This window comes from Cornus florida, unplaced genomic scaffold, assembly GCF_030987335.1.
Source record: "Cornus florida cultivar Cherokee Brave unplaced genomic scaffold, ASM3098733v1 CherokeeBrave_3.0.0_Hap2_Chr11, whole genome shotgun sequence".
NCBI lineage: Eukaryota > Viridiplantae > Streptophyta > Magnoliopsida > Cornales > Cornaceae > Cornus > Cornus florida.
Window position 1 is genome coordinate 139,372,591 of NW_026775581.1, and position 27,938 is coordinate 139,400,528.

Below are 27,938 nucleotides of genomic sequence, written 5' to 3' on the forward strand. Positions count from 1 at the left end.
AAACGCGAATATATTCGTTCGAGGAATTGGATACTCTACCGACTAAATTATTAGGCAATGTTCTTAGTTTTTTAAAGTTTAAATGATATAAAATTATATAATTTAGATTTAAAAGAGTAAAGATCTGTTTGGTATGCATTTTGTTTTTGTCAAATATTGTAGCAGCGAACAGTGGTTTATTTTGCATAATGCCGAAACGTTTCATGAATGGTAGCCAAAAATCAAAACACCAATTTTGTGTTTTTACATGTTTCTGCACTACAGTGATAAACAATACTACCTCTATTCTAAAATACTTGTCCATCTTTTTTATTTTGGGATCTTATTCCAAAAATGATGTACTATTTTTTATAACATTTCTAAATTATCTTTTTGACTAAACAAGTGCACTAATTACGAAATACTATTTTTGTCTCTTAACAAGGATATATTGAAAAATTCACTCATATCAATACAATAGTATATTAATAAAACCCCACTATCATAAAAACTTGGATTATCCAAACAAGTCAAGACTGATAGGGAAAAATAACCTACCTTAACCAGCCGCCAAACCTCTTCGACATATTTCGTTATCAGAGATAAAGATTTTCATCGGATAAGAATGATGACATTTCTTATCTAGGATAATGAATGACGACGTGATTCAACAGGGTGAGGATAACCTTGGCATAATTTGAGAAAGTCAAAGGAGCAAAGCATATCCCCGACAAATCTGGCAACAGACGATCTCCTCTTATCTCACACAAGTAAATCTCTAGCGGGACCAATTTGATTACGATCGACAGCCATAAATAGGGCACCAAGCTGTTAAAGAAGGTATGAGAAAAAACTTCTAAACAGAATATACGTAATTATTATATGATACGATTACAAATACGAACTTGATCGTTTGAGGGTCCTTGGCCGGCACACCACCGGTGCCATTCGAGGTGACGTCACTTTGTTTTGTAGGTAAACGCCGTTATTCCGAGTCGTGAGGATTTTCGCATCAACAGCTGGCGCCGTCTGTCGGAACGATTAGTTCTCTGAAGAAATAATTATCCCGACGCGACTTGGCTCGGACGGTAAGACGAAAGTTTCCGATCATGGAAACCATCCCAAAGTCATCAATTGACAATGGGTTTCCATGTTCTTATATAAGGATAGGACTCTATCTTGATTACCCATCCATCATACTGGGGGCAAAGCAGTGGGTTGCGTGATGCCACCCAGTGTACGATGACAATAATCAAAATTTGGCATGTCGATCCAGGCCGTCCAATATGGTGTTTTCCATCTAGCGATGCTTGGTCCCCTCACTACTGAGGTTTGGTTGTCTAAGACCAGACTCCATCTCATATCGGACAACAGCAAATTACCAAGGCCTGGTCGTTGAAAAATAAGACATGGTCCTTCTGCACCTACATAAATGAGTAAGTCTCTACCCATCAAGAAGATCACCACCAACAAGGGGGTCTCTACCTATTAGTAAAGCCTCTACTACTAAGGATATCTCTAGCAACGGAGTCTCATTACTCCGTCCGTTCATGCAATCAGGGTGGCCTTCTACACCCAAGAATGTATCGAGGCCTTCAGGTCCAAGGAGTTCAATGTCCCTCAAGATCCCATGAGGTCTGTATTCCTAAGGAGGTTCCTAAGTTAAGGGCGATCATTGGACCCAACGAGGTACTGGTCACCAGACCGTCATCTGGTACTGGCCACCAGACCGTCATTCGTCAGCCGTTGGGTACCACGCCCCTATCCACTAAGCATCAAGCTAGTCGTTGGACACTAAGCCTCCACTTACCAGACGACAATCGTCACCTCTCTTCCCTTGCAGGAATTGCCTATCGACTTCAGATTATGCAGAATTTTGGATTGACAATCCATTGTAGGTTAATTTTCAGTAATTCTTTCTAACACAATTTAATATTTTTAGACAACTGTAAATTGTTGCAGCACCAGACACCCCATTTGTTGTATAAACGTTCATAGAATGGGTCATCACCCAAGATCCCAGCATCGGGGACAGAATAGTGGATCACACGATATCAATCATTAATCTACATATGATGACAAGGTTTAGAAGATTGACGTACCTTGGTGCATCGAGCTAGTCAGGTTTTCAGTCTCTTTCCTTTAGCGACCCCTCGGGGGCACTAGTCGTCCAAGACCGGTGCTCGATCTTCCGAAACTATAACCAGGTAAGTCTCTACACACCGGGAAGGGTACAACCCTTGGTTATCATAAATCAAGCTTTGGTTATCCAAAACCAAGGCCTAGTCAACCAAGATTAAGAATTGATTGTCCAAAGTCTACAAAGGCCCGGTCATCCAAGACCAGTGCCCGGTCACCCCAAGTCTGGTCATCAGAGACCAAGACCAGGGCTTAACTGACAAAAGTATGGTCATCAGAGATCAAGACTTAACCTACAAAGGTCAGGTAAAAAACGATCCTTCCCCTCACGTGTTATACCTATGTGGTAATTAATTCCCTTACTAAAGGGACGAGCTGAGTTAAGCTCGTAAAACCTAATTTCCTTACTAAAGGGACGAGCTGAGTGAAGCTCGTAAAATTTATTCCCTTGCTGAAGGGACGGGCTGAATGAATCCCATAATCAATATCCCCGTACTATAAGGAATATTAAAGAAATGTCCTGTACTAAAAGAATTCGAGTTAAATGAATCCCGCAATCAATATCCCCGTACTATAAGGGATAGTAAATAAATGTCCTGTACTACAAGGACCCGGGCTGAATGAATTCAGTAATTAATATCCCCGTACTATAAGGGATAGTAAATAAAAATTCTTTACTAAAGGGGACGAGCTGAGTAAAGCTCGTAAAATTTAATTCCCTTATTAAAAGAGTGACGACCTGAGTAAAGCTCGTCCAATTTATTCCCTTACCAAGGAAAGAGTACCCAAGGGTACCAAAAAGAATACCCAGGGTCAGAGTACCCAAGGGTATCAAAAATAGTACCTAGGGGTAGAGTACCCAAAGGTACTAAAGATAGTACCCACGAGGAGATTACCCAAAAGTACTAAAAAATAGTATCCGATGGAAGAGTTCCTAGGGCAAGAAATAAAATAAAATAAAATCTACTGTTCACGTGAACAGTACCTGCGGAAATAGTAACCGCGGGGGTACTATTCCAGGGCAAGAAAAAAAAAAAAAAAAAAAAAAAAACTTATACTGTTCACATGAACAGTACCCGCGGGGGGTACTGTTCCAGGGCAAAGAGGAAAAAAAAAATAATAAATAAATAAAAATAAAAATAAAAAAATCTACTGTTCACATGAATAGTACCCGCGGGGGTACTGTTCCCAGGGCAAACAAAAATAAAATAAAATAAATTTACACTACTAAAGCTAGACGAGCAAGCTTGGGAATGGGGGGCAACTGATAGGGAAAAATAACCTACTTTGAACAGCCGCCAGACCTCTTCGACATATTTCGTTATCAGAGATAAAGATTTCCATCGGATAAGAATGATGACATTTCTTATCTAGGATAATGAATGACGACATAGTTCAACAGGGTAAGGATAACCTTGGCATAATTTGAGAAAGTCAAAGGAGCAAAGCATATCCCCGACAAATCTGGCAACAGACGATCTTCTCTTATCTCGCACAAGCAAATCTCCAGCGGGACCAATTTGATTACGATCGACAGCCATAAATAAGGCACCAAGTCGTTAAAGAAGGTACGAGAAAAAAACCTCTAAACAGAATATACGTAATTATTATGTGATACGATTACAAGTACTAACTTGATCGTCGGAGGGTCTTCGGCCGGCACTCCACCGGTGCCATTCGAGGTGACGTTCCTTTATTTTGCAGGTAAACGCCGTCGTTCCGAGTCGTGAGGATTTCCGCATCAACAAAAACTTTTGGGAGTACAGAGGGTAATTTATTTTTGTTTTTGAAAAACTCTTAAATGACCTTTTTAAACTAACTATTATATTTTTCAAACTCGTAAAGCTTTTATATTAAATTTGTTTTTATATTTTTGCTTTAAAAAATCTTAAAACAAATGAACATTATTAATCATATTTTCGATTACTATTCAAAACACTTTACAATAAAACATTTATTTTATTTTAGGTTAAAACAAAAATAGTACCAAACAAGCCCTAAAATACAAAAATAGAGAATTGTATATATAAATCCCTTCAACAAGTTATCTATAAAATATTAAAGGCTTTGTGGTCTTGTGGTATTTTTCTACTTTCCTAATAGATGGTGAGGGTTCAATTCTCCTAATGAACAAAACTATGTTTGTGAGTGATGTGTATATTTCTTGCCAATAAATAAAAATAAATAATAAATAAATATGAATTTTCAAAGTGAGCATTTGATCCGTCACAACTTCTAAAATTAGGCTGTTGAAGATTTTTTTTTTGGGAGTATAATAAAAAAAATAAAAATAGAAAACTACTATAGTCAAGCCATTATTTATGCTTTCTATATTACAATGTATCCAAGGTGTAACAACAATTATGTAATCAATATTCAAAATACTTTGTCATAATTTGCAAAAAAAAAAAAAAAAAAAAAAAAATTAAATACAAACATTAAGTTTATAAAATTGTAGTTAATAAATTTAAAGAACGTGAGGAGAGAGAGAGAGAGAAAAATATTACTGCACATACATTATTGAGTGCAAGAAGAAGAAAATTTAAAAACAAGAATAAAAAACAAAAACAAAAGAAGGAAAAGATAAGAAGACAGGAAATATTAGAGAATTTGAAAGAGAAAATTAGAGTTTGATTGAACAAGAAAAATGGAAGTTCTTTTTAAGGGGTTAAAGAAATCTGAAGAAGCAAAATGGTAAAATTAAAAAGAACGGAAGAGTTAGAGACCATTTTTATGCTATTCATTCCAATGCACCAATTTTATTGGACAGAAAATAGCATTTTAGGAAAGGGATTTTGTAAAAGGATACAAAATTCATGCAATAAAGTTAAAAAATAAAAAATAAAAATAAACAAAATTTGTGGAGGAAAATTCTCCCACCAACCAAAGAATGCCACGTGCACAATGCTCAGCCCAGAAGCAAGCCCAACATAAGGAGCCTAAGCGCTTCCCTTACGTAAAGGCCCACTCACCAGAAATACAGAATTCTATCTGGACCATCTTTCCAAATGGACCGAGCGGCCCAAGTCGAGTGGCCCAAGCAAAGTCTTCACCAGTACGGTGTGGTTGTGTAACGCATGAATAAAAACAAAGGCTAAAGATCTGATATCGATTGATTATTCAAAAAGAAAAGTCTTAAAAGGCTCCATTTACAATGTACAATATAAACATGAACAAATGACCTAAATAAGGGGGCGGTTCACGGGCTTTGCTCCGTGATTATTTCAAGGGATTGTTCATACACCAGAACATCAGCATCTCTGAATATTTCTGATTGTTATCAACGTTTTCATTTTTCGTTTTTGAGAGTATTAAGATGCTTTGGTCGAGTACTAGTGAAAGATATTGCGAACTATTCTTAGAATAGCTCTCCAACATGACTCATTAATTTGAACAAAGTCAATGTAAATATAAACCGACTGATATTAATTACATATCGAACCTAAAAAAGTAGCACTCGACATTTTTTATTTGATTTTGATAGTCAAATCAAATGCTTTCCATCCTTATCCTCTTCTTTTATCATCTTTGACAATTTCATTAATTCAGATCCCATTTCCTTGTCTCTTTTATAATATTTGATTAGAGGAGGAGTTGGTTTATGTCAGTAAGATGTAATTTTTTTTTTTTTTTTTTTTTTTACGGAAACCAATATGGATTTTTTTTTTTTTTTTTGGTTCTTCACCATTCACCAAGCACAGATACAGCGAACTAAGCCCCACCGAAATGGTGTTCAATAGGGAGAATCCCTTCATAAAAGTAGGACATTTATTTTATTTTTATTTTTTTCAGAATCTTACTTAATGAGTCCATCATGCTCAGTTTGGTTAGAGTGGATGAAAAAATAAATAGGAGAAATAGGGGGAGGGATGAATCTCTTATTTGGTTAATTGAAATGAATGGTAGAAATGATGAATTTTTTTATCAATATTTTTTGATTGATTAGAATGAAGGGAAAAAGAATTTATATATATATATTTTTTATCAATATATCATCATTTTATAAAATAATAAAAAGTAGATATTCATTTGATTTTTTTTAAAACCATTAAAATTGTAAATTATATATTTATAGGTAATTATTTACTTTCTCTCTCCTCCATTCCAAAATGAAGCGGATAAAAAACATATTAAAAAATGAGGGATGCCGCATCCTCTTTGCTTTCTCCCTCCAACCAAACATAGCATTACTAGTAAACAGAGAGCTTAAATCAGCATACAGAGACCTTAAATCAGCATATCTATATATCGTAGTGGTGGTGCTCTCACTCACAACGGCACCTCTCCAACCGCTAAGAAATCTACAAATCGATATCGTGGGTGGCCCTTCAAGATCGCCTCTCTAGCACCCCTATCCAGACTCCCGCTGTGTGTACACTCCGCTCTCTCCAGCAACGCTCACAACCGCCACCAGGTGAAAACCTAAATTTCCATTATTATTATTATCATTATTATTATTATTATTATTTGTGTACAATTTGTTGAATTTCATGTCCAGTTATATGGGATTGTTTTGCAATTTCATTGGTTAATGGGATAAATTTTACTTATTTCGTTGGTTGGACTGATGAATTTATACCTGCATTTATATATTTTTATGTAATAGTTATGGTTGTTATTGGGAGTTTGATTGTTAAGCAGAGATGGTTTCACCAAATTAGTTACTCTGATTACCAGACGATTTAACAGGATTGTCTTCTCTATTTTTCTGCTACTGATCATCATCAACTTGTTTGCATTCTTAATTCACTAAATGCTTCTGGACTTTATTCCTTTGGAGCTGACTTTTACCTCTTCCATTTGTTTCACTTGTCTCCGAGTACCATAGAGAAACATGGCTTTTGTTTTGAACTAAAAATAAGAAAACCTGCATTCCACAGTTTTGAACAACCCCTGGAGTAAATCTCTAATTGTTGGGCATAAGATGATGAGGGTATTATATTAAGTTTTTTCTGTTTTCTATTAGGTAATTGCAATAACTATGCCCATAATTTTGATCATCTCCTACTTTGTAGGTTTTGATCGGCCTTCTTAGTTTTTCAAAATCTATTCTCAGTCATGATCTTGAAATGTATTTTCTTCTCTTGACTTGACATGTGGCATTATCTTTCAAAAATATCGATCTCATACATTACACTTTAGTGGTCATCGTTTATTTTATGATGACATGGTAATATATCTTAGGGCAGTTGGATAAGTTTGATACTTGTTTGGGTATTCATCCAAACTTCCTTCGTAAGAGCTAGACAGTGACTGATGGCAAGTGCTCTATTTACCTCGTCATCTGCACTTGGCACCAGAATGCTTGAACCACAAATGGCCATCTCACCACAACTATGCTCCAGGCAAGTATTTTTTTTCCTTTCTTTTTTTTTTTTTTTTTTTTTCATATAGTTTTTGATTAATTTATTTTTTCCAAAATTGTTTGAGTACATGAAATGATTTTTTAAGATTCTACAATGTAATTCAGATAAATCGTTTAGTTCACTTGTAATTTCTTTTCTGTTGTTTGCACTCTAGAAAGACTCGAATGCTAAGACTCTCATGCGATCACTCTTGCTTCGAAGTAAGTCTCCTCCATTTCTTTCTTTTGTTTTTCCCCTAATTTTTGTTGGTTATTCCATTAATAGAATATTAATTTTTTCAAACAAATATTTTTTTCCAACTATTTAGGATTGACTAGATGAACCCTGTTTTGCCGATCCACTCTATTAAAAATCAAAATGTCAATCAAATCATATGCAATGTCAATCAAATCATATGCTATCCCATTTTTCCTTACTGTTTCTATGCATCTTAGGTTTAAGTCTTTTCCCTCTTTTAACAGTAATAATGAATTTTTTTTTTTTCTTTTATTAAGTTCGCTACAACGGAACAGTAATAATAATTGCTCAGCATTACTGTTTCCAAGCAAAAAAAGAAAGCAAATAATTGCACCTTCAGTACATACTTCCACACCCCATTGACCCAAACCTGTCATGCCACTCCCGTCCTGACTTAGATATGGCATGGATTAATTCTTAGCTGCTACACCAGTATTGTTTCTTACATCCAGCAGAATCATAGACTTTGTAAATACGTGCATTGCTGGCATGTACATGTAGCATTTCTATTATAATTTGAAAAAGAAAAGTGAGAGGGCTGGAGTTCCTGAAGCATTATGATTGTTTTCTTTAAGGTAAGGGTTGTTAGCTACCGGCCCCCTGGAACCCAAATCAACCTTTTGAATGGAGTTAGTTTTTCCCTTCCTGAGAAAAGGTACGTCATACAGGTATTATTCGTTTGATTTGATTATAAAAAAGTAAAATTTAAACTGTCCTTTCTAGGAATTTCCCATGGCAAGATATATCTTCAAACAGATTAACCTCAGCATTTCATCTACTAGTATTCTTGTTGTGGACCATTTCCCATATTTTTAGTGCACAGGAATGTGATAGATAGATGGTTTGATAATCCAATGGGGTCAAATGTCATTTGTAAAATTTTGAGGTTAGACTAGTGGAACGTTTTATATCCTCTCTCACACTCAAATTACCTTACGTACATTTACTACTCCAGCAAAGCCTCTGCAACTTCTACTTGACAGGAAGCTTAAATATATTTTCAAGAATTGCTTTGCATTCATAGGATTTTTTATTTTGTATTGCTGCAGTTTTGGATTGATCTTTGGACGGAGTGGAAGTGGGAAAACTACTCTCTTGCAGGTCTACCTCATGATTTGGGATTTATCTTGTATTTTCTTTGCACCTTTTCTTTTTCATTTCACTTTCACCACTTGGTCTTTATTTTTAATGCTCCTTTCCCATTTTTCTTCATAGCTTATTGCAGGGCTGAGCAAACCAACATCAGGATCCATTTGCATTCAAAGATATGGTAATGATGGCACTCCAAGTCAGTCTCCTGAACTATTAACCCCAGAAAGAGTTGGTATTGTTTTTCAGTTTCCTGAGAGGTAATCATAGCCAGTATTTGATTCCAAGTCTTTCTACTTAGGAAAATTATTAAGCTTTTCATCTCTGTTTTCACGCTGTCCACGAGCAGTTTTATCTTCTTCTTTTCAGTTTTCATTTAGTTTTCCTTCAAGATTGTCAAGCACAAAGTAACTTTGTCTCTCTATAATCTCCCCTTAACTATTATGAGAGTTGAACTTCAGCCTTCCTTTTCTTTAGGAGTTTTGAATTTTGCTTATTTTGCTACTAATGCCTTTTCTGGCTTTATATCCATCATACTTGAATTTGTTTATTAGTCAACTCATTTCTGCTCATATTTGTTCAGTTGAAGTATCTAAGATGCTTCTTTTGGAACTAGGTTTTTTGTGGCAGATAATGTTATTGACGAAGTTACATTTGGCTGGCCAAGGCAGAAGGGTGGCTTTGAATTGAGAGAGCTTCTTGCTTCAAGACTCCAAAGAGCTATTGCTTCGGTAACTAAGCTCTTCTCAGATTGGATAAGTGTTTTTTAAAACTGCCTCCTTTATTATTATTATTTTTTTTTGGGATTTATGTTCATAATTTCTATGTAATGCTCTGTCATATTCCTTGCTAAATAGTAACATCATTCCTTAAGTAAATGAAACTCTTAGGTTGGATTGCATGGAATCTCTTTGGATAAAGACCCCCACTCACTAAGTGGGGGTTACAAACGTCGGCTGGCCTTAGCAGTTCAATTAGTAATAACTTCTCTTCCTCTGTCTTCTCCTATATATGTACATATTTGATAAGTATGGTCTCTTTCTATGTTTGTATGTATTAAAAGACTAGATCCTTATGTTATCATAAGATTATTGCTGATATAGTTGCTCATTGTTGGATGAATATTGATTACTTATTGTTTGTGGACATTATTTAGGTAAACGTCCCCGATTTATTGGTATTGGATGAACCTCTAGCTGGTCTTGGTATGTATATGTAGTTTTAGTCCAATTCTTTGCGCATTCCTGTTGTTTCTTCTTTCATACACTATCCAATGGAGTCTAGGAAGACATGGAGTCATTGGGAGTAAATAGTGTGTACTATCTCATACTCAGATGTTTGTAGAACAAGAAATGTTTGGCAATCATTGCTAAGTCAATTTGTGATGAACTAGTTAACCACATTTTAGGATGATTAACTTTGAGTCTGAGTTGGCCTGTTGCTTGTAAACTTCAATTTTCAATGTGTTTGTCCAGTTCTCTTTGGTTTCAAAGACAATTTCTCAAGAAGTTTTCGGGATTTTTATGTATGAATCTTTATGCCTTTGATTCCTCTTTCATGCTTTGAGTCCTCTTTCCTGAACTACTGTAGTATTTCTTTTCTGCTACTCTAAAAATCAGACTGGAAGGCACGTGCAGATGTTGTAAAGCTGTTAAAGCACTTAAAGAAAGAAGTAACTTTACTCGTTGTCAGTCATGACCTCAAGTAAGTTTCGTATTCCCATAGATATTCTTCAAACTTGCTTAATGTTTATTAGAATTGTTCATTTGCTACTGACTGTTGAGTATTTTATGGGCAGTGATTGTAAGTACAAAAATTCGTTCGACTTTGACAAGTTAACAAAATCTCTGCAATTATTACACTCAAAATAATAATATAGAAGAAACAACGAACTAGAGAATTTGTATAGAGATGGAGGGTATTTTGATGATATGACCGAACCTAGGATTACCTAGATTGCCTACGTATCCCGCATGGAGCGTGGGAATCAGGTCAGAACGTAGTTCTGGTGATAAGAATTGGATCTCTATTTGTGGGGACTTTGCCTTTTTTCTCCGTGTCCCCCCTATTGAGAGTCCTGAGCCCTTTTTATATAGGAAAAACCATAATCGATTCCTTTTAGGACTCACATTGCTTGTCCCTTAAGAATCTGAATTATATCATACTTTCCTTATAACAAGGATTTACATTATTTGGTTTCCATAGATAACAATTCTTCTTCTAATAGAATTGTTACTAAAATGGGTTTAGTAATATATTCGTAATTGGGCTTGGGGGTCTTATCATCTCGGGCCTTCATAATGAGTTCAGCCCATTATGCTTAGTTAACCCGGCCTAAGCTTCTTGTAGAGGCCCAATTTGAAGGTTAAATAGTCCCGGTATTTGTGGTGGTCCCCTTATGAGCTGATGTGTCTTGTCTTAATTGGAAGGGGAGATTTTTGCCCCACGCTTTGCCCCCAATCCCCTTTAGTTTGATGTGGCAGCCATAACTAGAGGGAATTGAAAAATTGGGACAGTATGCCTTGAAGGCAGTGACTTATATTTGTCTTATTGGAAAGTACGAAGACCCAAAATCAAGGCTTCTGAGGAGGTTGTCGTTGAGGTGCCCCCATGCTCAAAGGTGGCGTCTTATGTTGAGACTTCTTCTGTTCAAGCTATTGGTGCTTTTATTTTCTCAGGTTGATGGCGATCACTCTTGGCAATTAGCTTAGGTGACTAGCCTTAATGAATAATGATGTTGACCAACTTTGGTGATCATCTTTAATGATCATCCTGGAGATCAACGTAGTGTTTTTCTTGAGCAATTAGCTTCAACTTTCATGATTAGCATTCCGAGGTAATTTATTTTTATCCTTGGCACTGCTTTGTGCTTTAGAGGATTTGATATGAAAATTTTAACCGTCGACTTCTTTGAGTTCGAGGTAATTTTCATGTCATTTTGTTCCGCGGCACTTTTGTGCCTTAAAGAAATTTTGAGGTACCCGGACTCTTGAGGTCTGAAGGCGAATGTTTATTCCTCAGCAGCTTTTTGTGCCTTAGAGGAAACTTGAGGTCCTCGGACCCTTGAGATCCGAAGACGAATTTCATTTCTCTGCAGCTCTTTGTGCCTTGAAGGAATTTTGTGATACCTTTGGATTCTTGAGATCCGAGGTATGTGTTTGACTGGTATCCTGAGGTCTGGAGTGTGTGTCTCCTCGGCCTCTATATGTGCTTTGGAGGATTCTTATTGATGCCTTTGAATTCTCAACTTTTGGAATATGTGCTGCATTCATACCATCATGATCTGAGGAATTTGAAAATGATAGGCTCAAGAAAGAGGGTCCTTGATATGTAGGTTTCTGATTGAGCGATTTTGCTTGAAGACCTATTTATCAAGGGGCACCTTTCTTGCCTTCTTGGTGATCGACAATTGTGGGATTACACTATATATTGAATTCACGTTTTTCATTTGTTTTCGATGTGGGACAAAAGTAGGATTACCTAGATTGCCCACAGTGATCCATAATTTTTATTGTCATCCTTGGTCAATAATGGTATAGGGAATTTATAAGGTGTCATTTGAATGTCCCATGAAAATTGAATCAGTCCAAAGTGTTTTACATGGCATTTTGACATTCAAGTCAGTTACATGATAGTGAGAGATAAACCGGATCACAGGTTAAAAAAATGTCATGTATTGAAATTCTAACTTTTCTTCAATTTAATCAAGTATTAACGAAACTAAATAGATCTTCTTGAATGTTATGTAATAAGACACTGGAACTTTTTAGACCCAAGTAAATATTAAGCACTCATTTAATCTGCGAGGTCATTGCATTTTCTTGATTATGTTTCAGGCAACCAAGAGCTGTAATTTAACACTATAATTCTGCAAGAGCTGTAATTTAACACTATAATTCTGCGATGGACCTTACCTTTAAGTAAAAAGAATTACGCCGCTGCAATATAGTTTTGCTATCTGTTTCCTTTTTGCTTATATACATATATGTGTGTGTGTGTGTGTGTGTGTGTGTATTATAATTTACTTATGATGGAGCTGCTCTTCTGCCTATAGAGAGCTAGTGCCTCTAGTTGATCGCTCTTGGAAGATGGAAATGGGTGGAAGACTCGAGGAAGAGCCTCTGCCAGTTTAATCTTCAAATTGTACTATAGCCCTTCTTATCAACACAGGATGCTGCATGAGGTATGACTGATGTTTTTAGTTCTCTATGCACATTTTTACTCATACTCAATTTTGTTATTTCTGAGTTCTGGAGTTAAAAAATTGATACAAAAATTAAATCAATTTTCTGGCTTTGAAGGTCTAGATTATTCATGATGGTTGTCCCAGCCAACCATGTTTGGTGGTTTAATGCAGTTGAGTGTTATGATGATTCTCAATGGTTCGATTGGCATTTCAACAATTGAAATTATTTGTACTAATTAGAGCAAAGACTGAAACTTTTATCATGAAAACCACAACTTGAATATCACACTGACGGACTTAAGGGGTATGTCGCTTTATTCTTCTCTTTTGATTTGGGTTCACCAATGTACAACATCTTACCAACACCATACCGGCACTTTTACTCCCAAAGGATGACAGCTAATCACCATTGCTTTCGGCTTCTTCTCCCTTTACAGCTCTAACACCAAATCTGCAACGCAAATAGTAGAAATGGATCAGATAACTATATCATTAATCTTTTTGGTCCTGCATATTGTGGATCACAGTCATGGTACTTAAATTACTACTGCTACATGAATGACCAACATGCCTAGGAATGCTTACTAACATAATAGTTTCAGAAGACACTGTTAAAAAGTTTGTTCCATGCTCCAAGAGCAGGAACAACTCTGCAACTTATAGATTTTGACTGCATTTTTTGAAATGTCTATTTACATTATATCCATTCAATTGTAGGATGATTATGGACTCTAACTTGATAAATTATGTAGTTACTACTACACAGAAACAGAAAAAGTATTAGTTAGTACAAGAAGTTATGATTTACTTGATCCATGTTCTGGATGGTGGATGCTCTGGGTTGGTGAGATACTGGGATGTTTATAAAGTCTGATAGAGTTGGTGCAAATGTTATGCGTTTGTACTTACACTCCGCATCTGTTTTGATCCAGTGCTCCCTATTCTGACTTGAATGGCTGCCGCTGAGACTGTTATGGGTTAGATTCAATTTGGTTATTTCTTTCTTTAACGCGGCTCTTTTGGGAAACCTTCTGTTGTCTGTGTCCTGGAGTATCAGATCTCCCTTGTCATAGCAACCGTCATAGGAAGTCTTGTTTATCACATGCTTATGTGACTTAGTGGACTCTTTCTCAAATGCTGATCTTTCAGGATGGATTTTTTTGCAGAACATTCTTAGGACCTGCATGTCATTCACAAGGAAATTAAGAATTTTAATATTGTTACCTCATATCTACTATGAATGCTCTGGCGTCTACGAGATACTCCTCTCAAGATCTGAAGGTTTTTATAGTTTTGTATTCCTTAAACATTTTTGTCCAAGGCCATCTCTTAAATAGTGATGTATGGTCCCAAAAGCTCTTTTGGTTGGAGGCTTGGATTGTCAAAAATTGTGACTTGGATGTATGACCTTCAAGGAAGCGGCTACCAAGACAGCTAATCTTTGCTATTAGGTCACACAGAAGTGATATTGTAGTTATTTAAGAAAATGTGCCTATAAATAAGTGAATATCAGTTGTAACTAACAAGCTTTAAGCGCGAAAGAACTCTGTATAACAATTCCTTGATTGGACCGTCCTAGGTAGGACGCCCTTTGTGAACCTCTGTGAATATGCACAAAGTGGTGAACAACTGGTGAAAATCCCCAATTCGGAGATTCTTTTCGTTAAGAGGCAACAGAATCAGACGGTCTGCACCATCAGATTTATTCAGACCTCGATTTTTTTTTTTTGAATGGTTAAGCAAACTCACACACCCATTATCTCCACTGAGGCTCGAACCCCCAACCTCCCATTTGGGAAGGTGGGTTTGTACCAGTTGGGCAATTGCCCATTTGGTGAGACCTAGATTTTTTTTGCATTTGCTGGTAGTGCATTCAAAGGCATAAATTGAACATTTTAACTTAAATAGAGTGTAAATTTCACAATGTGATGAAATTATTTTTAGGTTTACATGAACACAAATATGGGACCCAGGTATTTGATAGGTCATTATTCGAAAAGCTAATATCAGGACCAACCTTAGGGAGTTTCCTCTTTGTTGAAACAGAAGCAGAACCTTCACCACCAGCAGAAGCTGCAGAACCTTTAGAGCTCTTTGAAGAGGAATGGAGCTTTTTAAGCATCTTCTTCATGAAATGCGTGGCATATGTTTTGTGGGCTTGTTTCTTCCCATCCTCATGTTTCTCTATGGGATGCTTGTATCTTATGTTACTCTTCTTAAAGGGCTGCTCCAGTGGTCTCTTTTCTCTATTTACAGCTATACTTGTTTCAAATAGTTCAATTGAAGATCCAGAAAGGTATCCCTGGAGTGGGCAAAGCACCATATCTCCATACTCTTCTGTGTCCACACCTTCTATTTGCTTGCCACTTAATGTAATAGTGCTAACACTGCTTCTCTCTGATGATCCATTGCACATCTCTTTAGCTTCAGCCTGCAGGAACTTCTCTAGCTCATCATTGATAAGCTTCAATTCATTTTCTGTTACCTCTGTTTTTTTCCCTGTTACACTCTCAAAGGGCATGGGAAATGTTGGTGTTGGAGGCTCTGAATTGATAGGTTCCTGACCAAGAGTTCCAATTGTAAGAAAGCCATTGAAGAGTTCGGAGTTAATAATAGCTGTTTCTTCTTCAAAGAACTCTTCCACCCTATTGGTTTTGAGTTCACTGGAATATTCTTGACATTCCCCTTGTTGCTTCCCTAAGTATGCATAGCTGTAGCTTGGCTTGGAGTAGTATTGTTGGTCGCTAAGTGATGGCTGAACTGAGAGGCAAACAAGCGAATTCCCTAAAACCAGAAATCAAAAGGAGTTGTTAAAAAGACTCAGTGTGCTCTTTATCATCTTTCTCTTGTACTAATTGGGTACGGAGTAATCAAATGGCTGCAGTAGCTTGTATGACATGCTGGTGAGGGTGGTAAATTTGTGGACATGTCCTACCCAAAAGAAAGAAAAAAATGTAGAGACCTAACAGCAGCTTCTATGACATATTATAAAGCTGCCATAGGACTTACTGCGGATCCATCATTTGATCAATGTTTTATTTTTAAAAAAATTTATGTCTCGTCGCTATAAACACTTGGTACAATAGATTATAGCCTTTAACTTTTGACGTAGAAAATTCAGCCGGTAATCATTTTTATATTACTGGTGCAATCGAAAAGGAAAAAGAAGAAGAATTTCTATCATTTGGGATATATTTATTTAAGTAATTTTTTTTTTTTGGATGAGTGAGAATACCAATTGTGAAATCCTTGAAAGGCTCATTGCTATTTCGCCTTAGTCTACGGTGCATCCAACCCAGTAACTGCAACAATGACAAACAGAGTTAAAAGATTGATTTGTGTTCATGCAAAATGTAGAGGAATTTGGACTCACCTTCATCTTGAACTTTTGTTAGAGGGGCTGATGATTTATTGCTTGGTTTGTCAAAGGAGACACAGATGAAGCAGGATGGGGAAATGGGATTTAAAAAGGAGACTTGGGCCTGATGAAAGAGGAATAGATTGGAATCTTGTCATCAGGATTGTTCGTGAATAGAAAGCCAGAGGTTGCTAGAAGGGTCTGAGATAAAGGTGATCAAAGAGGAACATAGAGAAAGATACAAATATATTTGTCATCTGTTTGTTCTCAAGATCAAATCATGTGGACAAATTGAGGAGGGGGTTTGAGACCCACAAGTTGGTGAACATCTGACTTGGATGCATTCAAGCTTGGAGTGGGTTGTAGGGTACAGTATTAGGTGCACTGTTGACCATTGATCAGGAGTGGTATAAACATGTTACTGCAAATGAGGCAATCATGTCAGTCACTCAACTGATGAATTTGTGCATCCGAGTGTGCAAGATATATTCAGTTGCAAAATATGTACGTATTATGAGAGAAAGTAAAGATATAAGTATACACAGTTTCTTTCTGCATGCAATGCTGACAAGGGCGTGTGATCTATTATGAATTAGTGTGTGGTATTTGGTGAAGAGGAGAAGCCCAAAAGTATATATAGCAACTATAAAGTGCGCATGTATATTTTGAATGCCGTTACATGCAAAGATAATTAAATTCTAAAGATATTATACTCATTAGGGTCAGCAACGGTACTTGATGAATATTCTAAGTTTTTGATAGGTCATACTTATCTGTTAGATTATAATAATATCCTTATCTTGCTAATCGTCATTGTGATTGCTGCTTAGAAATATCTGGCATTAATGTTTTAAAATGTTGTGGGTCGTTGCAAGTATTGGTGTGTTAGGAACTGTATTATGGGTAAAACTTGTCCTGCTCTTTTTGGAACTTCATACTTAATCAGTTTTTGTAGATAAAATGATTAACTAAACACATTATAAAATGATAACCTGACTAAATAATCTATTATGATTTCTGGTATTCCGTTATCCCTGATTGAACTACATTTATTGTTTACGATACAGTATTTTTCCATTATTGAACTTGAAAATTATTAACTAATAGGAAGAGATATGGTTGACATCTTTGTTAAGCTAATTAAAATTGAGTTTTATTTTGAGCACTTTACCATGTAGTTTGAACTGTCTTGGCCATTGAAAATTTAAAAATAAAATAAAAGAGAAATGGACTTTGTTAAGAGAGTCGCGCATCATATTTATTCACGGGTTATCAGTTAAACGCAATGTTGTTATAGTTGGTCGTCTGTTCAAGGCTTGGCAAAATAGAAGAAATTTGTTGTTACTGCATCTGCATTTATCATTTATGCCAGTTATGATTCTAGTTGACGCAAATTTGCTAAATTTGTGACATGAAACAGAACCAAGCATTTTCAATCATCACATTTATACTCAATTTTCATTTATACAGATTAAAGAAGTGTGTCTGAAATATAGTGACATCATTTATCATGGACACACGCAGGTGAGCGTGACATTTAGTGTATACAGAACTTACAATAAGTCATGGTTCTCATCATGGAGCCCATGTTAATGCAGTTGTCGGCCTGGACAACCTTAGCATGCCCCACAAGCATCTCTGGATGTAAGTGATATGAGGACAAAGCTATTTTGATTGTAGTAACAGAAAGTTACACAGTCATTTTTATTCAAATTTTTTTTTTTTTTGGCATGTTTGATAGTTTATGGAAGACGAATAATATATCATAATTTACGTGAAATATTGTAAAGTGATAGATTTGATAAGAGTTAAAGTAGAATACTTGTATGTGGGGTGGGTAATGTAATTTGATTGTAAAACGAAGGAATTCTTCAGAGGAGGCTGGCTAGAAGAATTGTTTTTGGAGCGCTTGAACTTTCATGATTTCAAATAGCTTTTGAAGACATATTGGACGTGCCAAAAGATTGTTTTCAAGTAGCGTATTACTTTAAACAGAGCTTGGTGATATTATCGTTTGCAGTATTGATCTTGCATCTTCCATTAGATTGTTTTCAAGCTGTGTATTGCTTTAAACAGTACTTGGTGATATTATTGGTTGCGGTATTGATCTAACAACTTCCATTCCAGTTGATGTGATGCATAGGTGGAAATATATATATTTCTTTTTTGTTTAACTAAACATGAGTTGAATAATTTATACACTAGAATACAAATGGCTGTTGGGAAATCCGTCCTGATATCTTCTGTTGGAATTGTTATATTTGGAGATGATTTAGTGGTTATGCATGGAATGGGTATTGTAGGTTGGAATGGTCGGTCTATCTTTGGAGTTGATTTAGTTAATGGTTATCTTCTATTGGAATGGTAATCCTTAGAATCTGTTTACTTGGATTGTCGGTCTCGAGTTTGCTGTAGAGATTTTGCTAATCTTACTTTAGTCACCAGTGTAGGGCTTCAAATGAAATGTCCTGCTATTGGTTTGTTTTTGTTCATTAAATAAAGTTGAGCCTCAACGTGAAATATGAACTTGTTCCAAAAACTAGAAACTTTTTCTTCTCTCTTTTATCTTTCATTTTTTTTTGGAATACTTTACCCATTTATTGATGTAGTAAAATAATTTTAGAGTAATACGTTTTATAAGCTTACTAGTAAGGTGAAGAAGTGTGGGTAATCAATTTATTGATGAAAGAGTTGAGTTTGAATTGTGTGTTTATTTATTTGCAGCTTCAACTTGGTGTGAAACGAACATGACCTAACCTCCATTATTGCAGAGTTATGGAGAATTGGTTCCGTTGAAATATCAAATCACCGTGTCACTGCTAGGCAGAAGTGATTGTTGAGGGATCTGCATTTTTAGCTAAGCAACCAAATACTAGAAAACGACACAGTTGCTAGTTTTGGAGCACCAAAGAGTAGAATCAACCAACCACCCATTCTTAAGTTCCGAATCAAACAAACAAAACATACACTGGCTTCCACCAATTTGATGGAGTCGGTCGGAATTTCAGTCCGTCCGATTGAAATGATAACGACTGAATGATTCCACGTGGTTGTCGACATTGTCCGACATTTTTCCATTTTGTTAATTGTTAGGGGGAGGGAGATGGAAAATGAACAGTTTTATAATTTTATTCTGTGATTCTATCTTTAATAAAAATTTAAGTATAAAACTTTTTTAAATTACAAGGACTATAACTCTTTTGGCATGCAGCCACAAATCAAATGAGTACAAAGTACCATACAGCGTAATTCAAAAGCAAATTAATAGCATAAACGAAACTAATTGTTTAAGCAAATTAAATAATATAAAGAAAATAATAGTTGAAGGAAATTAAAAATCTCTCTAAAAATTATAAAAAATAAAAATAAAAATAATAAAAAGCCTAATAAAATTGTCCTACATCATTAAATTTTTGGGTTAGATTGCGAAGCACCCGACTTGTTATGGTTAGTATCAGAGCGACCTAATCCTTGATTGAATATCACGCAAAATGTCCGACTGAATGGTGTCCGACCCCATCTGATCAGGCAGGATGGTCAGAACTACAATGAAACGTGTTTAAATGAAAGAGAATGTTAGAGGGCACATCAGGCATCTAATAGCTTGAGCTTTAGTTGTTCACAAATAACAAGGCAGAGAGACCATCAAAAAATATATATATACTAATGATAACAAGTTAGAGAGCCCGAGAAGTCCAAAAATAATGGGCCATGATTTAGATGGATTACAATGGCCCAACTTAAATTACAAGTTAGAGCTCAATGGGCTGCTCATATCTGATCTGAATTTTGAGAGGCTTTTCTGAACTTGAGAAAGAAAGGCCATGCCGCGAAGTCCAAAAATAATGGGTTTTATCTAAGGGTCAGTGAACGTGGCTTACACATACAAACGTAACAGCCACACAAACACAATCCCTGAATCCAAACATTGTCCATCCAGCTTACATTAATTACTACAATGTGATCTCGTCTGACTCCCCAGCGGCCGTTCAGCGTATTTTCAAATGATGACGTCGTCGTCAAACAACAAACAAAAAATTGCCACACCCAAAACCCAATCAACCAATTCCACTTCATAATTAACCGACAAACATAGATTTATATATATATATATACTCCAATTTAGATCTGTGTATGTGTGTAGATGGGGAAAAAAATCATATAGGGCACTTGGGTTTAGATTCTTTAGAGTAAAATGGGAACAGAAACTTCGTCATCTGTGGAAATATCGGAACCTCTGCTTCTTGAATCTGAGAAGATCAAGGACGTTGAATACGAGGATTTAGGGAAAATCCCAGAATGGAAAGATCAGATAACAATAAGAGGGTTGGTGGTGAGTGCTATCTTGGGAACACTGTTTTGTATCATCACCCACAAGCTCAATCTCACTGTGGGGATCATTCCCTCCCTCAACGTCGGCGCCGGATTGCTTGGTTTCTTCTTTGTCAAGTCGTGGACTACATTCTTATCCAAATTAGGGCTTTCCATTCAGCCATTTACCAGACAAGAAAACACTGTGATTCAGACCTGTGTGGTAGCCTGTTATGGCCTCGCTTTTAGTGGTACGATTCCCTCCCTCCTGTACATTAGATTTTGTTGCTGTAGATATATATTAGTTTTAAGTCTTGAATACACGCGCAAAATTGTGTTACTTTCTATCTTTAATTCTAGGGGAAATTAATTTTGAGTGGCCAAAGTAATAGTAATTTTGCTCTACCATTAATCATTGAATTGTATATTTCATGTATTCCTCTCTGAATTGTAAATTTTACTTATATTATTGATGTATTCACTCTTCAACATTGCACAACATTGAAACTGAGGCATAGACTTGACTTGTGAATAGATAGTTGTTTCTGAAAGAGCAATAATTATTAGCTAAATCACTTATTTAATGGTAACGGTTCTTTCTACAGGATATTCTTGAGCTGGCTACCTGTGAATAAATGATTATGAAAACCCATCCTATCAACGCCTAATTGCAAATTGGAACCTTTGAAATATTCCATTATATAACTTTAGATTAGCAACGAGACAATAAATGGGACATTGGTTAATACTTTACAAATTGATATTCTATGTGGTATTTCTACAAACACCTGTTCCAGATTTTTTACTCGAATCCTTTTAATAAATTGTTTTTTATGCAGCAAATAGTTTTTATAGTTATATAAAGATTTAACTAGACTGATGGATTGGGAGGTGGAGGGTATTTTTTTTGTAAATAGCTAGTTATGGTGAGTTGCTCTATTGGTTTGATCATCAATACACAGTGAAAAAGAAAGAAGTGAGAGTGCTTTCAGAATTGTGCTCAGATATTAGATGAAGTTATCTCCCTCTAAGAGTCATGTGTGGAGGTCTACTCTTTAGAAGTTGTCAAAATTCAATAAGATTATGATTACATTAACTCTTTTATTATTAGTATTATTCTTATTATTATTTTTCATTCTCAGTTGCAGATTCTTTTAAAAAAATTCTGTGCTGCATTTCGTCTCTCCCTCTTTTTCTTTCTTTAACAACTATCTGTTGCATTTCTTCATTTTAAGAGTTTTTGTTTCTCATTGTACCTTTAATCCATATTGTGCTCATTATGATTCCCTCATTTGATGCAATTTCTAACCTTTAATTATTGATAGGGGGATTTGGTTCCTATTTGATTGCTATGGATGAGAGAACATACAAACTGATTGGTGAGGATTACCCTGGCAACCGAGCAGAAGACATAAAGAACCCAGGCTTGTGGTGGATGATTGGTTTCTTATTCATTGTCAGTTTTCTTGGGCTATTTAGTCTTGTTCCACTTCGCAAGGTAATTTCTGACATTTATATTGCTTCAATGTTGCCATCGACAATATCCTTATTGCTAATATCAGATGATAATTAAGTACAAATGCTCCAGTGGATACAAGTAAAGTTTGGGCATTAGTTAAAGTTATGCTTTTAAGATAGTTTTTATTAGAATGATTCTAAATATGCATGGGATTCTTCATCCAATTTTTGATCTAGTAGGTTTGTACTGAATAATATAATTTCAGTAACCAAGTTGTTAGTTTTTGTAATGTAATTGCCTTCATTGGGCCAACTTGGTAGAGGACTGGGGCGATGTTATATGTGCATCCTTATTGTTGTAAATTAAATATATTATTAGTTATAAATAAGAAAAACCTTCTTGAGTCACAATGGGGTGGGCCCCAACGACCCTTTGGGAGTAGTAGTCTTATGCCGGCTCGGCTTGTGTAGCATTGTTTAATACATAAGTATTAGAGTCATTTACCAAAAACACACACTCCTAAATAAAATACAGAAGACTTCCTTTGTGTATTGCTGTCCAATCTTTACAGGTCTAGTGACGACATTATTCATCATTTATTTTATTTTCTATTTTTATCTTGTATTCATCTTCATTTCTCGAAATTTTACTTATCAAAAAAAAAAAAAAAAACTTCATTTCTCGTAATTTCAGGTTATGGTCATGGATTACAAGCTTACATATCCTAGCGGAACAGCCACAGCGATGTTGATCAACAGCTTTCACACAAGTGCTGGAGCTGAGCTTGCAGGGTATGGAAAAGATAATGCCTTGTAGATATTGAATTGAGAGTTGAGATGTATGGTGTCTTGGTAAGGTTAAATAATTCATTTGAATAAATTATTTATAAAAAAAAAGAAAAAAATTAAGAAGAATTAATAAAGATTAAGGTGGGTATTATCTCTGAGTATCATGGTATTCAAGGATAGGGATAAATTCAGAATTCAGGAATTTTTCTTCAAAATTCAGGAAAAAATCACAAAAGATGTTTTGCTCAGATGCTCAACTTTATTTGGTAAATATTAAATATCAGTTGATATTGTGGGTGCAAATATCTGATATTAAATCAGAAAAGGCAAAAGAGAAATATTAGAAAAGTATATACAAGAAGAGATGTAATATGGTGACATTGTGGCACAATATTCGGTAAGAAAACACGTCAAAATCTATTATATTCATCCACCTAGATGAATTAATTAGTTGAAAAGATGAGTTCCATTAATCAGTCAAGGCTCTCTAACCTAGAAAAATATCTAACCTAAAGTTCCAAATGCCCTCTAACCTACAAAAATATCTAACCTAAAGTTCCAAATTTGAATTGTACAAATCATAGCTAATCAAGTTGAAAGGTCTCTCCTTGAGTTTGATGGCAATGATGTTCCACTATATGATTATTCATCTTCTGTCTATATTTCATCTTGCTTTAGTTGTGAAATTGCTTTGTACTTTCAAGCAAAATTTGAGCACCATCAAGTGCCCCCATACGCCAAATACTGTAGCTCTTTTGGTTCCAAATAATTCCTCTTTTTGTATGAGCTGCTTCAAAGGCAGAATTTCAATTGTATGCATATTTTTACAGGAAACAAGTGAGCTGTCTTGGAAAATATTTGAGCATTAGTTTATGCTGGAGCTGCTTTAAATGGTTCTTTAGTGGTGTTGGAGATTCATGTGGATTTGATAATTTTCCCAGCCTTGGCTTGACGCTATTCAAGAACACGTAAGTAAATTCACATATGCATATATATTTGTTTCATGCTTCATGTGATTTACACATTGCTTGTTCTATTTCTTTGCATTAGGCTTCCATATAAGTCTATCCTTTCATATCAGGCACAACTTTGCTGATGGTAAAGTTGAATTGAATCAGTAACATTGATGGTGATTTACATCAATCTCTATTATGCAGGTTCTATTTTGATTTTAGTCCAACTTATGTTGGATGTGGTCTTATCTGCCCTCACATTGTCAATTGCTCAGTTCTTCTTGGAGCAATCATATCATGGGGTTTTCTATGGCCCTTCATTTCCCAAAAGGCTGGGGCTTGGTATCCGGTTGACCTTGGGAACAATGATTTTAAAGGTCTTTATGGGTACAAGGTATGGTAAACAAATTTTTATTATTATTTATTTTTTATTTATACATGTATATTTTTGTTTAGACAAAGTGTAGAGCCTCACTGCATTTATCCATGGTCCGCTATCGTTGAAGGTTTTTGCTGTTTATTTCTTTAAGTATTCTTCAATAATAACTTGGGAGGTAGAGTCATGAAGCTAAGCTCCTTGGGCACACACCTAGCAGCTAGCAGGCTTTCATCACAAAATTGGAACATTTTATTCTTGTTTCCCTTGCCTAGCTATTGGGTTTTTAATTAAATCATAATTTGTTTTTATCTAGTATTTGGTTATTATTGTGTAAAACCTTATAGAACTTTTACGACACCCAGTTTTTGTTAAGCATGAAGCATTGACAGTGTTTGTAGGGGAATTAATGCCATTGACCTGCAATAGATTTTTAATTTTTTTTTTTTTTACATTTTATGCCATAATTGTTAAAGCTTCTTTTCATGCCATAATTGTTAAAGCTTCATCTTTGTCACTCACCTTTCAAATTGTGCTCTTAATGCTCTAGTCTTTGCAACCACCTCCCTGATCTTTCTTGGTTTTTGGCTGACCTGACCACTTTTTCTACATGTTAAAAGTTGCATTGTTTTTGAACATGCGAAATTTGATTCCAACTTCAACTTTTCTTAGGCGTGGTTTGGAAAAGAAAATTCCAACATGTTATCCCTCAAATTGGTTAAAAAATGAACTAGAGAAGAGAGGAACATGGAAAAATCCAACATTCATAGTTTGTGATACTTGTAAGACATTTGCACTTCTAATTTAAGTGATGATGTTGTTGTGAAGTCCAATTCATTTCTGACTCATCATCGCCATCATCCTTTCTTTTATCCCATATGGATGGAGTCATTGAGAAGTCCCATTCATTTGACTCCGATTTGTTTTCTGTCCCTAAAATGTTGACTAAAGTCAAGGTTCATTTTAATTAAATATTATTGTCATTTTGAATGTTGTTAAAAGGAGTCCAATAAGTGCTTGTATCTTAAAGTGTGGAAATATTTCTCTTTAATATTTTTAGCTGCTGGGCTATCAAAGGAATGGACTCAATTTTTATTTTAGTTTTTTCATTTCAAGATCTCATCATGCTAAAAGAAGGAAATTCTTGATTTTTCACTTTCCTTTCTTTTCCACGGTAAGTTGGCTCTTCATATTGACATCCGATGCGCTAGCATTGATCTTTGCACCCATTCCCTTTTGCAGGTTTTCATAGCCATTTCCCTTATTCTTGGGGATGGCCTTTACAATTTGATTAAGATAATAGTAGTAACTGTCAAGGAAATGTGCAACAGAAGCACCAAACAGAAGAGTCTTCCTATCTTGAAAGAAGAATTAGGTGAGATATAAAGTTCCAGACCTTTGGTAAATGTGTCCATGTGTGCTACTGTGGGCATATTTTTACAGCCAATAAAATTTGTTTTCATGTTTTATAATTATTTTCCCTGTCCTTATACCGTTTTCATTGTATTTTCTCTATTGCTTCTTTGGTAGGGATTTGATTATTATGATCATGTCTGCCATCCTTAGGCCTTAGCACACACTCAAAAGATACAATGTCACCTTCATTTTTCCTTATCTCAAAAACTGGAATTGATAAATGATAATTTTGTGAATGTGTGAGCTGGTTATGACTGAAAGTGGTGGAAAAACTAGGATCCATTTGAAGTTTTCATCATTTGGATTGGATACATGCTTCATATAACAATTTATGAACAATTAACTTTTAATGTTAAAAGTAATGAAGTTTGAAACTTACAATTAACAGGGGTTGGAGTATTGAAAACTGGCTGAAATTTTGGCTTCTTGCTTGTCAAAATATGATGATGGGTAATCCTTGAAATAAGGAGGCTAAACTAGGATCTTGTGAATGAGTGTTGCACATTTATCTTCTATAATGATATTTGAATTATTAACTTTCAATATATAATTATGCTTAGGTAGCAGAAAATCTGATAGATTGGTGGTTTTTTGTATGTGGAGCAATGTCTGTAGATTCATATGTTTGTTGTATCTTTAGCTTTCAATAGCCAAACATGCATGTCTCTCTTATATGTTTGTTGTCTCATTATTCAACCTTTATTTTTATTAGAGAAAATTTTTTTGATGCAAAAAAAAAAAAAAAAAAAACGAAAGAGAAAATTCTGATATAATACTAATCAGAATAATCCTAATTATATTAGAGTTTGACTGATTTGACGAGTATATTTATAAAACAATCTGTTATTGGTCTTTTCGATCTGTTTAATTTTTAAAAATTCTATTTAAGTAATAGTTATCCAATCTCTCAACTCATTGGACCTGTAAGGGGACTACTGGTATTATTATGATTATATGATACATCTCATGTGCAAATTAGGGTCAGCCCTGCCACACTTGTTTATCAGCAGATAGCGTCATATCTTACTTTATGTTGCTTTGCTCTTTGATATTTCTATCACTATGAATCTCTTAAAGCAGCATTCTGCAGAGATATGTGTTCTGTACTGTCTTTATGTGACAAAACCTGACCTTTAATTGGGATTTAATTGTTCCTGGACGTGCTTTTGCACAGATAGTGAGGCTTCCAAATTACTATTGGAGCAAAGGAAAAGAGATGAAGTATTTTTGAAAGATAAGATACCATCATGGTTTGCGGCTTCTGGATACGTGGGTCTGGCTGCAATCACTACAGCTACATTACCAATCATCTTTCCACCCCTTAAGTGGTATCTGGTCCTTTGCTCGTATATTATTGCCCCTGCCCTTGCCTTCTGCAACTCCTATGGAACTGGACTCACAGACTGGAGCTTGGCTTCAACTTATGGAAAGATTGGTCTTTTCATCATTGCTTCATTAGTTGGAAGCAATGGCGGGGTCATAGCCGGATTGGCAGCATCTGGGGTCATGATGGCCATTGTGGCCACTGCAGCTGATCTCATGCAAGATTTCAAGACAGGCTACCTCACTCTATCATCAGCGAAGTCTATGTTTGTGAGCCAGTTAGTCGGAACAGCCATGGGTTGTGTCATTGCCCCACTCACATTTTGGTTGTATTGGACTGCTTTTGATATTGGGTCCCCAGATGGTCCGTACAAAGCACCATATGCTGTTATATTTAGGGAAATGGCCATACTGGGAATTGAGGGCTTCTCTGAGCTTCCGAAGCATTGCTTGGCCATGTGCTGTGGGTTCTTTGTGGCAGCTCTGATTATAAACCTCTTGAGGGATGTAACTCCGTCAAAGATTTCCCAATTTATTCCTATTCCAATGGCAATGGCGGTTCCATTTTATATTGGAGCTTACTTTGCAATTGACATGTTTGTTGGGACTGTGATACTGTATGTGTGGGAGCGATTGAATAGGAAGGATGCAGAAGACTATGCAGGGGCAGTAGCATCGGGGTTAATATGTGGCGATGGGATTTGGACAATACCATCTGCAATCCTCTCCATTTTCAGGATAAATCCACCCATTTGCATGTACTTTGGGCCCTCTTTGAGTCGCTGAGCAGGTAAATCATGCACTTGATTGTATTCATCTGTTATTTATAACTGGAATTGTTTTTGGGACCTGTAAATACTAAATATTTACGATTTGCATAAATATCCATGTGCTCTTCTTTAAACCTTAAGCATGCATATTAAAAGACTGTTTGAGCTGCATTTTATATGGTCTGATT

The 27,938-nt window shown here is 35.7% G+C and overlaps 3 protein-coding genes across 10 annotated transcripts; 2 read left to right on the plus strand and 1 right to left on the minus strand.

Moving 5' to 3' along the window:
* The first annotated feature begins 7,610 nt into the window (after nucleotides 1-7,610).
* On the plus strand, nucleotides 7,611-20,470 carry LOC132280768 (ABC transporter I family member 11, chloroplastic). Of its 8 annotated transcripts, XM_059782501.1 has the most exons (11): nucleotides 7,611-7,684; nucleotides 8,297-8,376; nucleotides 8,771-8,822; nucleotides 8,937-9,070; nucleotides 9,427-9,541; nucleotides 9,701-9,787; nucleotides 9,967-10,015; nucleotides 10,430-10,514; nucleotides 12,865-12,993; nucleotides 17,825-17,878; nucleotides 17,953-18,328. In XM_059782501.1, exons 1-9 carry the CDS (start codon nucleotides 7,649-7,651, stop codon nucleotides 12,941-12,943), a joined length of 717 nt encoding a protein of 238 aa, XP_059638484.1. In that variant the 5' UTR covers nucleotides 7,611-7,648; the 3' UTR covers nucleotides 12,944-12,993; nucleotides 17,825-17,878; nucleotides 17,953-18,328. The 8 variants fall into 8 exon arrangements, with proteins under 8 accessions (XP_059638484.1, XP_059638485.1, XP_059638483.1 ...); XM_059782502.1 differs by lacking the exons at nucleotides 17,825-17,878; nucleotides 17,953-18,328 and adding an exon at nucleotides 19,079-20,470; XM_059782500.1 differs by having other exon boundaries at nucleotides 17,825-18,328.
* On the minus strand, nucleotides 13,396-16,375 carry LOC132282271 (protein LAZY 1-like). The gene is made up of 5 exons (XM_059783878.1): nucleotides 16,370-16,375; nucleotides 16,232-16,298; nucleotides 15,014-15,780; nucleotides 14,025-14,176; nucleotides 13,396-13,447 (listed from the first exon to the last, which is right to left on the minus strand). The coding sequence occupies exons 1-5, from the start codon at nucleotides 16,373-16,375 to the stop codon at nucleotides 13,396-13,398; spliced, it is 1,044 nt and encodes a 347-aa protein (XP_059639861.1).
* LOC132280767 (probable metal-nicotianamine transporter YSL6) lies at nucleotides 20,351-27,884 on the plus strand. The gene is made up of 7 exons (XM_059782496.1): nucleotides 20,351-20,916; nucleotides 21,991-22,163; nucleotides 22,818-22,915; nucleotides 23,743-23,880; nucleotides 24,070-24,259; nucleotides 25,484-25,616; nucleotides 26,832-27,884. Exons 1-7 carry the CDS (start codon nucleotides 20,550-20,552, stop codon nucleotides 27,764-27,766), a joined length of 2,034 nt encoding a protein of 677 aa, XP_059638479.1. The 5' UTR covers nucleotides 20,351-20,549; the 3' UTR covers nucleotides 27,767-27,884.
* The last annotated feature ends 54 nt before the right edge of the window (nucleotides 27,885-27,938 follow it).

Coding starts and splice junctions, on each gene's coding strand:
- LOC132280768 (XM_059782502.1), top strand. CDS start 7,649: ATGCTAAGACTCTCATGCGATCACTCTTGCTTCGAA. Junction 8,377..8,770: donor TTTTCCCTTCCTGAGAAAAG/GTACGTCATACA, acceptor GTATTGCTGCAG/TTTTGGATTGATCTTTGGAC. Junction 9,788..9,966: donor TGGCCTTAGCAGTTCAATTA/GTAATAACTTCT, acceptor GACATTATTTAG/GTAAACGTCCCCGATTTATT.
- LOC132282271 (XM_059783878.1), bottom strand. Junction 15,781..16,231: donor TTTCAAGGATTTCACAATTG/GTATTCTCACTC, acceptor TTCTGGTTTTAG/GGAATTCGCTTGTTTGCCTC. Junction 14,177..15,013: donor CAAAGAGGAAACTCCCTAAG/GTTGGTCCTGAT, acceptor AATGACATGCAG/GTCCTAAGAATGTTCTGCAA.
- LOC132280767 (XM_059782496.1), top strand. CDS start 20,550: ATGGGAACAGAAACTTCGTCATCTGTGGAAATATCGGAACCTCTGCTT. Junction 23,881..24,069: donor TTGACGCTATTCAAGAACAC/GTAAGTAAATTC, acceptor TCTATTATGCAG/GTTCTATTTTGATTTTAGTC. Junction 25,617..26,831: donor TATCTTGAAAGAAGAATTAG/GTGAGATATAAA, acceptor GCTTTTGCACAG/ATAGTGAGGCTTCCAAATTA.